This window comes from Psammomys obesus, unplaced genomic scaffold (genome assembly GCF_907164565.1).
Source record: "Psammomys obesus unplaced genomic scaffold, mPsaObe1.curated_primary_1811, whole genome shotgun sequence".
Lineage (NCBI taxonomy): Eukaryota > Metazoa > Chordata > Mammalia > Rodentia > Muridae > Psammomys > Psammomys obesus.
The window spans coordinates 15,213,195-15,226,041 of NW_026591086.1; the positions used below are offsets into that span (position 1 = coordinate 15,213,195).

The window sequence follows — 12,847 nt, forward strand, 5'->3', positions numbered from 1 at the left end:
GTGTGTGTGTGTGTGTGTGTGTGTGTGTGTGTGTGTGTGTGTGTGTGATGTGACAGAGACTCACAGGCACACACACACAGACAGAAAGAGAAAGAAAGAGAGATTTTAGGTGTCATTCAACATTTTTTTTTTAATATAGGTCTCTCACTGGCTTGGTATTTGTCCCATAGGCAAGGCCCAGGGATCTGCCTGTCTCTTCTTTCCCAAGGTGAGGATTGCAAGAACCTGTTCCTGGATTTTTATTTAATTTATGTGTATAGGCGTTTTGCCTATATGTATGTATGTATGTATGTATGTATGTATGTATGTATGTAGTATATTGTGTATGTATGTATGTACACCAGGTGCATGCCTGGTGGTCAGGGAGGACAGAAGACATCAGATCTCCTGGAGTGGCATTTACAGATGGCTGGGAACTGAACCGGGGTCCTCTGGAAGAGCAGCGAGTGCTATTAAGCGCTAAAGCCATCTCTCCAGTCCCTCCTGGCTCTTTCAAATGTGTGCTCTAGAATCTGAACTTGGGTCTTCCAAGCACTTTACCATCACAGCCAGCTCTCCAGCCCTATCAAGGAAAAAAAATTCAAAGTTCTTAAATAAAATATCTATTTACATAATTATTAAATAAAAAAACTTGTGTGAAGTTATGTACATTTAAAATAGTTACAATTCAGGTATGTAGAGATGGTTCTGTGGGAAAACTGCTTGCTGAACAAGCACGAAGTTCTGAGTTAGGACCCTGAGAACCCACATAAAATCCAGGCGTGGCAACGCCCATCTCTAACCCCAGTGCTTGGGAGCAGAGTCAGACAGATCCTGGGGGCTCCGGGACCAGGCAGTCTAACCAAACCAATAAGCTCATTCCATGAGATATCCTGTTTCAAAAAATAAGCTGGAGCTCAACAGAGGAAGAAAAATGTTGTCAACCTCTAGTCTCTACACACATAAGTGGGAATGGGCACACACACACACACACATATGCACACAGGCACACATGCATACACACACAATTCTCAGTCTAGAATCTCGCTTTTAAAAGATAAAATAAAAAAACAAGTGCAGGGGCTAGAGCAATGGCTCAGCATGTAAGAACACTGATTGCTCTTCTGGAGGACTAAAGTTCAACTCCCGGCACCCCCCATGGCTGCTCATAACTCCAGTTCCAGGGATCCAGCTTCTTCCTCTGGCCTCCGAGGGCACCAGACACACTAACATACACGAAGGCAAAATACCTATATAGATTAAACAAACAAACAAGCAAAGCAACTATAAGCCCACTTGTTTCTTCCTAGCCTCTTCAAGGCACAGGCAAGTTTACGCCTATCAGTCTATCCCTTTGATACCATTCATCTAAATATTTTATAGGAAAATCTCATCCAGTTTTGCTACCGAAAGGTCCCAGTGTGGAGTCAACAACCTGACATACTGAAGGCAGGTGAAGTCACAGCCCCGAGGACTCAGAATCTATACTTAAATAGATGTGTCTCCACTGAGTCCAAATAGAAGGTCTAGGGTCTGTGTCCTCCCTGCCATGCATGGCAGTCCCGATTAAGGCCTGAACTCACCACTCTGTCCAAGCCCGGCTGGCTGGGCAGAGCCCAGGAAGGCAGCCAAAATTGAAAACAGGCATCGCTTCACAAATCAGACACACCACACTGTACTAGGATTTTTTTTTTTAATTGTCATAGACTGTTATGATAGACTTTATAAATTCCAGTTTGTAGAGCTGGAGCGGGAGGAGGCTTTCAGAGCTCTGTGCTAAAGGGGGGGGGGAAGCCAAGAAAACCTAGCCACAAACAAAAAAGGAGGGAAAAACAAGATTACTTGTCTGACCACAATGAGCTGTGTAAACACCACTTTCAGCACGCCTATAATATGAGATCGCATTCCTGTCTGGCATTTGTTGCCGCTGCATGGGCTGATCTCTCAATACTGATTGCAGCTGCACAGGAATTGTTCTTCGGGTTCACTCAATATCTGTTAGAGCTGAAGTGAAGATGCAGACTTACTTTCAGAAGGCCTGCCTACACCCATCCTATTTTTAGCATTGTCAAGACAAATCAGAAATCCGATTACCGTGGCCAATTACGAAGACGTCACATTAAGCAATGGTTTTCATGAAGGGGTGATACGTTTTGTAAACCGTTCATTTGACTAGTATAAAAGAGCACATTCTCGGGTAAAAGAAAAAGGTATGGCAAAGTGCCTAGGTCCACCATATGGATGTTGGTTGACTGTAATGATAAGGTTTGGGTAGCCTTCATCTCCTTCCTAAAGATCGGGCCTAGGAAGAGCTGGAAACTCCCACCGCTAGTACACACTGGCATGCTCTAATAGTGTGTATATAATAGTGTGTGTATTATACCAATATATACTGGCTTATATGTTAATAGTTCACTGATCTTTTAAAAGGATTTAATAAATTGCCCATGTTTTTTTTTTTCTTTCAAATGCAAACTCCTACAGCATAGCAAACACAAGTACAAAATTAATGAAATAAAATTCCATTCCCCTTGAGACTCGCAATTATTTGTTAATATAAAATACTGTTCTTTCTCTCTCCCTCCCTCCTTTCTTCTCCCCTCCCCTCCTCTCTTCCTCTCAGAGGCTGTGCCTCACTCTATATCTTATGCTAACTTCAGACTCACAATCCCCCTGCCTCAGTCTGGGATTACAAATATGAGCCACACGAGGTAATCATACGCCTTTAATACAGCAGTTGATTCTTTTTGTCTGGACTTGGCACTAGTTTGCCAGGTTCAGAATATGAACCCAGAGCCTTGCCCACACTAAGCACACATCCCACTACTAAGGTCCATGCCCAGACTAAGAAAAAGCTTAAATTTTTAAATCTGGTAAAATTATTTTTCTCCTAATCCAAACCTATTTAAAATAAATAAATTACATGCATATATATACACATATATTCATACCAACAGATAATAGTGCTGTAAGCAATATCTGTTCTCATACGTGCTATAGTAACATCTATTTTACCAATTCTATGATACTCAGTTTTAGTGAATCATGTCTGAAATTAGGATGCCAGTAGAGTCTGTGATGGTCACCTTTCATTCTTCAGTCTGTATATTGTCTTGGAGATGTGATGCGATGAAGTAAGCTGAAAAGTCGTGGTATTTTTAAATCTAATAAAACTACACCAAGCCTCACCTTTAAAACACTATATTCACCTTCAAAGTGTTACAGCTTAATCTTTTGGCCTGTGCTTTCAGCCGATGCACCTTTAGAGTTCTGCTATCCCCCTGGAGAACTACGGATTGGACTAGTTACTTAGTAAGTCTTAACAAGTCCAAGGCCCAGCGGCTTTGAGAACGCCAGGGTGTACTCTGAGAGGATGCAGCAACACAGGAAACTGGGAGCGCCCGGGCTCACTGCAGACATGCAGCATTTAGCGCCGGAATCCTACCCAGCTGTTGGCAGGGTCAGGAAGTACGTTAGTTCTGAGGCAGCAGAATTCCCGGGTGGCTCAGGGAAACCTGACAGGCGGGCATGCTTCTCGGCTGCAGCTGTTGACATGGCAGTCACTCGTCTCCCCACTCTCAGCCCTCACTGCCCGGCTCTCCCCGAAAATGAGGAAGAGACACATGCTTTCCACCTCACTCGTCACCTCCTGCTCCTGGCTACCTCGCTGTCACCACACCTGACAGCAAAGGGACCCTGACACCTGTGGGAGCCCAGGCCACAGGTGCACAGGTGGGAATCATACAGAAGCAGGGAGGGAAAGAGCCCCCAGGCAGTCCTGGGCACCTCGAACACGAGTTTTAGACCAAGGATTCAAACCAACGAAGTGACCGCACCCTGACTACAGCCACCCTGGTTCTCCTTCCAGACATCCTTCTAAATCCCTCCTCCTAAAAAGGAGGGAAAGACACCGACTGCCACCAACTCCAAAAGGATTCCCTTTAAGACAGCCTCGTCAGCTCTTTTACAATTTAGTGAAACAAAAGAACAGAGTCAACAGCACTCCCTTTGACTTACCACTCACTTACTGTAGAGTCGGTAAGAGCCCTTGACTTAGCAACGTCAGTACAGACTTACCTTTTGCACGGCTCCTTGGAAGGCCTGTTTCATCCTTCTGCACGAGTCCGGGAGGGCTTCCGTGTCTTCACTCTCCATAGCCGTGTCCTGTAAGCCTGTGTTTTCACGGAGTCTCAGGATTCTATAAATGCAGTCAGTGCTATCCTCTGATATCCTGTTAGGATCCATCTAAGAGGGAAAAGGGATATTAAAGTGGCTACAGTATATACACATGTGGAGGCTGGGGACTGAGGTCGGATGTCTCCCTCTACCACACTCCAGTTTAATTTTTGAGATGAGGTCTTTCACCGGACCTGGAGCTCACCCGTTAGCTAGACTGGCTGGCCAGGAAGCCCTCAGGATCCTCCTGTCTCTGTTTCCCATCCATCTCGGGCATGTGTGGGGCAAGGATTTGAGAGGCAAGTACGTTGTCAGCTGACCCAGCTCCCTTGCCCCGAACACACTTTGAATTCATTTTGCTGAGTGGCTGACAGTCACCTGCTAGGCACGCTGTCATCGATTCTTAACAGGAACGTATGTGTGCGGTTCAATGCACGGGGAATGAACTTCTTTGTGGACAGAAGAGGTATCGAGGATGTCACATGTGATGCAAGGAGGTAAGAAAAGACTCGCCAAGCTAGATCAATGGTTCACAGTTATAATATAAGCACTAGAGAAGCTAAAGCAGAGGAATTAGTGTGACTCTGGGGATAGCCTGGGCTACCTAGCGATCTCTAGGCCAGCTAGGACTACAGTGTAAGGCCCTATCTCTTAAACAAGAAGAATAAGACATGTGCAGCCTACTAAACAAAACCACATAGAGATGACACCCTCTTGGAGATCCAGAGCATGAAGCCTGAATAAATCAGGCAAAATTAACATAATCTTCAGCTACTATTTTCGTTTGACCTTTTCCCTTAATCCATGGGTGTTTTGATCGGTGGAATAAGGGAATGAGAAATCCATCTGCAACTCAAACAAAACCAGAAGCCAGGAGTGTAACTTCTCCTTCAGATGGATATCTATTTATTTAACCAGTACTCCTCAACCAGGATCCTACAAATATGTAATCCCACTAGGGTGAGGAGGGTACTTGTGCAGACCATACTGGAGAGTGTTAGGACATGCTAAAATATAAGCATTGTCTCACCCCAAACATCCCCTTGGAGTTAGGTTTAAAACAGGTGCTCAGCCAGGCATCTCTCAGTGTACTGGCCTAGAAGCCTGTCTTCTACCTCCCAAGCTCCCACAAGGCTTTGCAGCAGCTTCAACCACCATAAAAAAAAAAAAAATGGAGTTTGATTATTTTCCTTGTTTTGTTTTGTTTGATTTTTCAAGACAAGGTTTCTCTGCATAGCCCTGGCTGTCCCGGAACTGACTCTGTACAGCAAGCTGGCCTCGAACTCAGAGATCTCCTTTCTCTGCCTCCTGGGTGCGGGGATCAAAGCCATGCACCACCACCACCCAGCTGAGTTAGATTTTTTTAAACAGCTTAGCTTGTCCTCTTCCGAAGTCAAAGTACTTCATGAGTATCTGCTTACCATGTGATGAAAACTAAACCAAACACAAAGTTTATAACAACCAAAGCTTTAGTCAGAAATAGCACTGTTTCTCTCTCTCCAATCTAAATAGATCAAAGCAATCAGAAAGGTGAATGCCCTTATTTACCAAACTAAAAACTAAAACCTAAAAACTAAAAAACTACTGTCTCCATACCAGAAACTCTTAAAAAGAGCCTTTTTCCAAACATGCACTCACAGACTACATGCTTTAGTATTTTATTCATGCAAATATAAGGATGATCTGGGGCTGGAGACTGCTCAGCCATTAGGAGTACTGGCTGCTCTTCCAAAGGACCAGGGTTCAACTCCCAGCACCCACATGGCAGCTCACAACTATCTGTAACTCCTGTTCCAGGGGACCCAATACCCTCACACCGACACATGCAGACAAAACACCAATGTACATGAAATAAAAATAAATTTATTTTTATTTGTTTATATTTTGTATAAACATACATATATACATATACATACATGTATATATGTATGTATATACATGCAGCTCTTCCAGTGGACCAAAGTTTGGTTCACAGAAGTCAGGCAACTAGAGCGGCCTATAATTCCAGCTACTAGAGATCTGACCCTCCAATCTGGTTTCCAAAAGGGCTTGCACACATGTGGCATGCTCATACACACACACACACACACACACACACACACACACACACACACACACATACACACACAAATAAATAAATAGTAAATATTAAAGTACTAAAATATATAAAGATAATGTGTAAACATGGGTGAGGTCCTACCATAAAAGAAAATTAGTTGCAATGTATATTTATTTCATGTAGTTTCTTTGGAATACTTAGTACCAATCAGAGCATGTGAGTTTACATTGAAGGGGTAGCTGTCACGCTTCCTCTTTTTGTTTTGTTTTACTTTGTGTGTGTGTGTGTGTGTGTGTGTGTGTGTGTGTGTGTGTGTGTGTGTAACACAAGAAATAGTCTCACTGTATATAGCCTTCGCAGGCTTAGAACTCCCTAGTCAACCAGATTGGCCTGGAACTCACAGAGAGACCCACCTGTCTCCCTCCCTAGTTCTGAGATTAAGGCTGTGTACCACTATACCCAAGCTCAAAAGTATCTTTTAAAAAGACTCATTTAAGTCAAAAGTATCCTACAAAACAGACACATCTGGGCCCTTGATAGGAAGGACCCTGGGTTCTGACCTCAGGAAAGCAGAGTTCTGAAATGGCCTCAGACAAGAACTGAGCTGAAGAGACCTTGTGGCTTTAGGAAATGCCTGGGGACCCCAAACAAAGGTCATTAAACTTGCATCCTACAGACAAACTAAGGGATCAGAAGCAGCCACCCCAGCACTGGCAAATCTCAGGATGTACCAGCACAGACTTACCACGGAAGCCAAGGTCTAACTGGAGCCAAGGTCATCTTCTCTGCATTAAACTCTGAAAAGTGATGCTTTAACATGTCAAACATACAAATACGTATAGCTATTGTGTTACTAAAATGGATCCAACCCCCCTCTGCCAAGATTCACTAATTATCACAATATTGCATCACTCAATAACAGCTCCTGGCTTAGTACAAATAAAAAATGGAGTGCAAAGACTTTGGCCTTTCTCTCTTAAAAACAAAAAAAAATGCCAGTGACCAGCTCTCACTTGGACCCCTCAGCCAATTTTATCACATGCCTATGTTAGATTCAATTGTTGAATCTTCCGAAACTTCATGCTTAAAACCTCACCAACTATTGCAACAAAAGAAATTAGGATTGTGCGGCAAAATTAACTTTGAACTGTCCACCTATTTGTTTCCTTAAGCATGGCAAATTAGAAAACCTGCTTTGTACCTCTAACCGATATGTTTTCTCTTTCCCGGTGCCCAGGCAAAAGGTGGGGAAGAGGTTTGAGAGGCTCAAGATCAAGAGCACAGGTAAGCAGGAGAGTGGCCTGGGGATGGAGGGCAAGCCAGGATGTAAGGTTGGTGGGGTTGGAAATTTAGAGCACTCAGAGCAACTGAATGCACATAGCTCCTACCCAGCAGGGTATTTTGGGGTACACAGCAGTCTAGGTAAAGGATATCCCCGCCTGAAAAATCTGTGCCATTTTAGCTACCAGATAATCATTTTTGCATAATAATAAATTAGAAATGGAAAGATGTACAGGGTTGGTGAATCATCTGAAAGGCCTTTTCAGTCAATTAAGGATGTCAGGTGCGTGTTAGATGTTGTGGGGGCTGGGGGGAAGGGGAGCATGGTCGGACACTGAACAGACAAGCTGTCTCTGTCTTCATGGAAGACCCATCAATTGCACCAAAGAGCACAGCACACAGTTACAGTGAGTCACATGTGTACCCGCAAACGCTACATCTTGAGTTAATCTGATTTTAAAGGGACATTCAGGGCTGGGAGAGTGTTTGTCTGCCATCCTGGAGGCCCTGGGCTCCGTCCCCAACACCACACACACATACACACACAGGGAACTTTGAAAATTTGCACCTATCAGATGATGTTTTGGCTATGAAATGTGTGTGTGTGTGTGTGTGTGTGTGTGTGTGTGTGTGTGTGTGTGTGAACTTCCTTGAAACTGATCATTCATAGGGTTAAATGAGGCAGGATGCTTGACATTTGGGCTGCTTCCTTATCGGTTTTTCAAACAAGCTGCCTGCCCACCTCAACATCAGATTTGCAGTAGTGGCTGCTGTCCTGGGTGAGAAGCAGCCAGAGAGGCGGCCATGTGCACACAGGGAGGTGAGAAGGAAGTTTAAAAGCAAAGCAAAACAAACAAACAAAAACCCTCCAGCTCTCTGAAGGGCTTAACTTTCCCTAAACTCTAAACTTGATTGAGTATGACTACCTTTCTCTCTCCTCTCTCTCCCTCCCTCTGTTTCTCTCTCTCTCGTTCACTCTGTCTCTCCCTCCCTTCCTTCTCACTTTTTTCTCCCTCCTTCCCTTCCCCCTCACACCACATACACGGTACACTGCACAGATACTCCACACACACACACCACAGGTACACATACCACACCACACCCAATACACACATATTCAAACACACAAACTACATACCACACACACACACACACACACACAGCTTTACAAGCAACATTTTAGAAAAGCTTTTTTGTTTTCCTTTCAAAACCAAAATATGAATACTGCGTAGTAAACAGCTACAACGAGCCACATGCCAACCTCTTGGCAGCTCTGGTGGGAAAAGGGTAATCTACACTGAATCTAGGTCTTCTTAAAATGTAGGCACAGGCAATCTGAGACTCCCAGGAAGCCTTTCCCAATTAGCCTTCTTTGCTAATTATTTAAACACAAGTGGGATTTGGTTTCCATTTTGGTTTTGTTTGTTTGTTTTGATCCAGGCTGGCCTTGAACTTCCAATCCTCCTGCTTTAGAGAATTTGTATTCTCTGTTCCCTATCTTTAAACTACAATAAATCTGACTTGCTTTATCTCAAAATGTAAATGTGTTCTTGGATAGTAGATTATTTCACTCTCATTCAAATGCACTCAGAACCTTTAAAATTAATACAACTTCTAATAACTACTCATTGTTAGACACTAATATCTGAAAGTACAAAAGGAAGGTTTTCAGAATGGATAAGAAAGTGAAAAGAAGTAGTGGTTTCAGGAAAACTGTATTTAGTTGAGGCCTTGTATACCCAAACTCTCCCTCAACCATTATTCACTAATAGCTAGAAACTACGCCGCATACAGAACTTTGATCTCCCTGTATCGCTGCATATGGCCTTTTAAAACTGTAGTTCAGACTTGGGTTCAGAATAATGGCTGGAATTGTCTTAAGCAAATCTTTGAGAGACTCAGTCCTTGTAGCAACTAGGTACTAGAAATATGGTGCGCTTGGTGGAGTGTTTGCCTAACACACACACAGTTCTGTGGGTTCAAGCCCTAGCACCACACCACACAAACAAACAGGCATAGCAGTGTGTGCCTGCAAACCTAGCTCTTGGGGGTGTAAAATCCTTGGCTACATGACAAGTTTGAGGTCAGCCTGGGCTACATGAGACCCTAGCTAGGAGGGGAGGAAGGAAGGGAGGAAGGGAGGGAGGAGAAGGAGGGAAAGAGAGAGGAAAGAAAAAAGAAGGAAAAAAAATTATGCCCAGAAATCTGACGACACTAAACTCTCCAAAGAAAAATTATCTGGCTTCGCCTGCTATCTCTAGTGTTTACTTTGGGAAAAAGCTGTTTCATTATAATTCTCGTGCCATTGACACTACTGTGTGATGGAAGGTGACCACGACGTTAGGGTGACAGAAGTCTCAGGCCACCCTACCACCGTAGAATTTCTTCAGGAAAGCTGGACAAGAGCCCGGATGGTGACTCCTTCCTCCACAGCCATGCCAAGTCCCAAGGTCCCCGGCAAACTAGGAGCCTCTGAAGCATGTACACACCACAGTTCTTTCCAGGCTCAGTGTTCACTTCACAATTACTGCTGGGAAATGTTATGACCCTAAGAATGAAGAAGAAGAGGAGGAGGAGGAGGAGGAGGAGGAGGAGGAGGAGGAGGAGGAGGAGACCAGGAACTATGGCACCTTCAGACCTAAAACCTCTTCATAGAATTGCAATGGCCTTTTGTAGGAAGCATGCTCTATCCCTTGGCACCACACACATAAAGACATGGGGTCTACATACACGGTGATTTTAAGCATTTAATATTGTCATAAGTATGCAGGCTCTCCGTACACATACAGTAAGATGCCAGACGGCAGAAAACAACGGAGAAGCCATTCTTCGTTGATTCCTCTGTACCCCGATAAGGGAGGTTTGGTTTGGGTTGGTTCGGCTAGGTTCGGTTTGGCACTCACTTTCCTATGACTTTTGTGATTAATATCGCAAGCAAACCACCCAAACCTTGCCGGAGGAGGAAAATCTCTACAGGTAGCAAGTGTGGTTATTAATACGGAGACCCTGGTTTTCAGAAATGTTGGTTTATGGTCTTTCTGTGTTTTTGCATTAGTGGGTAACCACAGCAGTGGTGTAAAAAGCAAACCAGCCGGTCTGAATATTAACAAAGCCTGCGATCCAAAATACAGTTCACGGCTTTGGCGCATGTCGAAAACCTATGCCATCCAAGCAATGACACATTTTCATGCATCCAGTTTGGTCCAGTAATCACCTTCGATTCTGGAAACAAGCGAGGTCCAAACCCAACTTTCTTTTCCCATAAAAATATGCACAGTCAGCCCCCCACTTCCTCTGAGAAAGAGTTCATAGCACCGGACAAGAGTATTTGAATGAATCCAACCAACTGCACTGCAATTTCCAAGAAAACACAAGAGCGCAAACCACCAGAAAGCATAATATTACAAATTTACCCCTTCCTCTCTCCATCTCCCCGCGGTTCTGAGTCTTTTAGCGTGGAGCTAAAGATTCAGAAAGATTCCTCTCTTCAAAGAGTCCTCTCTTCAAAGGTTAGTTACTGGCTGGAGTGTAGTCAGGCTGTACTGTTCTAACACACACACACACACACAAACACACACACACACACACACACACACACACACACACACCCCTTCCTTCCTCCGCCCACCTCACAGGCAGGCACAGTGGGGCTGTCCCTTCACCCCTCGGAGCCTGAGCTCCAGACAAGAAGCAGAGCCCCAGCCCTGAGACCTAGCGTTTCTGGTAGCGCTGTCTGTCACTCCGCTGATCTGGAGACAGGAGTGTCATCCCCTAGCTGCTCCAACGAATACTGACATCCTCTCTCTGGGGTCCCAGCGTGGCGGAAAAGCGAGGCGGTCACAGGTTAGTGAGCGGCGTCGGAAGGCGCAGCAGTAAAAGCACTCACCCTCCCTAAAACGAGTGAAAGTTGGTCCTTAACTCCAAGTGAGACACGCAAGGTGGGGAGAAAGCGTGGCGATCACTCGCACAAGAAGGGAGCGGCCAATGCTGCTTCTGGGGGGAAATTCAAACATCCTCTACCAGAACCAGAAGAGCTCGTCTTCCTCGCGCCACGCCGCGGGGAGAATGAGCCGGAGAGGGTGGCCGGGGGGGTCCCCGAGCTCCCTTCCTGGGAGGGTCGCTTTCCCTTCCATGATAGGCAAGATCCAGGAAGCCCGGTCTGGGGACCAGACTCAGTTTCCCCGGCAGAGAACCGGGCCACTCACCTGCGCTCGGAAGTACAGGAACAGAGCCACGCTGCAGACCACCTGGCCCAGCCCCAGCCCCAGGAGGGCCAGGAACATGGAGCGGGGGGCCGCGGGGGGCGGCGGTGGGGCGGGTGCCGAGGGCGCGGGGTGCAGCGGGCCCTCGTGTGGGGCGCCGGGGCCGCCGCCCATCTCCTCCGAGCCGCGCAGGTACTTGCCGTAGTCTCTGCTGGCCCGGCGCATACCCGACTCTGCGGTCGCGCTCTCTTCCTTCCTCGGCCTCCCGCCACCCGAGCAGGCTCCCCGGCCAGCCGGGTCCCTGACCCGATTCACCGAGGTCCTGGCAGTGGCTCCCCGGGGCGCGGGAGAGAGGGCAGGGTACCCCCGGGCAGCCCTAACTCTTATAAACCTCGTGGACAGGGCTAGCCTCGGGAGCCAATCAGCCCCGGGGAGGCTGCGTCTTCCACTCCCACTTCAGCCCTCCTTCCTTTCCTTCGCCCTCCCCCTCTTCCTTATTCTCACCAACCGGCCTCCTCCCTCCCCATCGGGGGCCCTCTGAGGTGGAGTTTGTGGGTGGGTTCAGTGGTTCCTGGCTCCCTTCGCCTGCCCATCCTCAGAGCATTTGCGTCTCTGGGCCTCAGTTTCCTCTGTGAGATTTTAAAAGCTGGCTTCTGTGAACCCCGATGCCCCTTCCTGCGCACCACTCTCAACATTTTAGCTGAGACCATCTTCAAAGATCCTGAGGTTTGGCCTCAGTTGTGCCTCCAAATATAGCCTCCCTGGGTATTGGGAGGACTTGGGGAAATTCTAGAACTCCCTCCCAAGTCCGTCTGTCTTCATCTTAAAAGCGACTTTAAATGAGGCAGATTTTGAATGAGGCTGCAATGATCCTGTAGACTCCTATAAGAGAAGAAATGAGAAGAGGGGAGGGAATGGGAAGAAAAGGGGAGCAGGGAAAATAGACCAAAAGGGAAGGGTAAAGGGGTGCAAAGCTGCAAGCAGGCTTCCCAGGAGGTGTAGACCCAACAGTCAGGAAAGAGCTGTTAAAGGAGCTAAGAGCAGAGTTAAGCTTTGCCGCATAAGGAATCTTTATGCTGAGGGCCAATGAAAAGGCTCAGGGGCTGAAGGTGCTTGCAGCAAATCTTGATGACCTGAATTTGACCTGCAG

At 46.2% G+C, this 12,847-nt stretch overlaps 1 protein-coding gene across 2 annotated transcripts in view; it reads right to left on the bottom strand.

Moving 5' to 3' along the window:
* Positions 1-11,922, bottom strand: part of Tnfsf11 (TNF superfamily member 11) — a 28,907-nt gene extending 16,985 nt beyond the window's left edge. The window contains exons 1-3 of one of the 2 annotated variants that reach the window (XM_055609884.1): positions 11,883-11,922; positions 11,701-11,795; positions 4,057-4,224 (exon numbers count right to left, since the gene is read on the bottom strand). In XM_055609884.1, the coding sequence (XP_055465859.1) occupies positions 4,057-4,224; positions 11,701-11,795; positions 11,883-11,922 (303 nt within the window). Of the gene's footprint in view, positions 1-4,056; positions 4,225-11,700 lie in introns of both variants that reach the window. The other variant, XM_055609883.1, reaches the window with a different exon arrangement.
* Between the last annotated feature and the right edge of the window lie 925 nt (positions 11,923-12,847).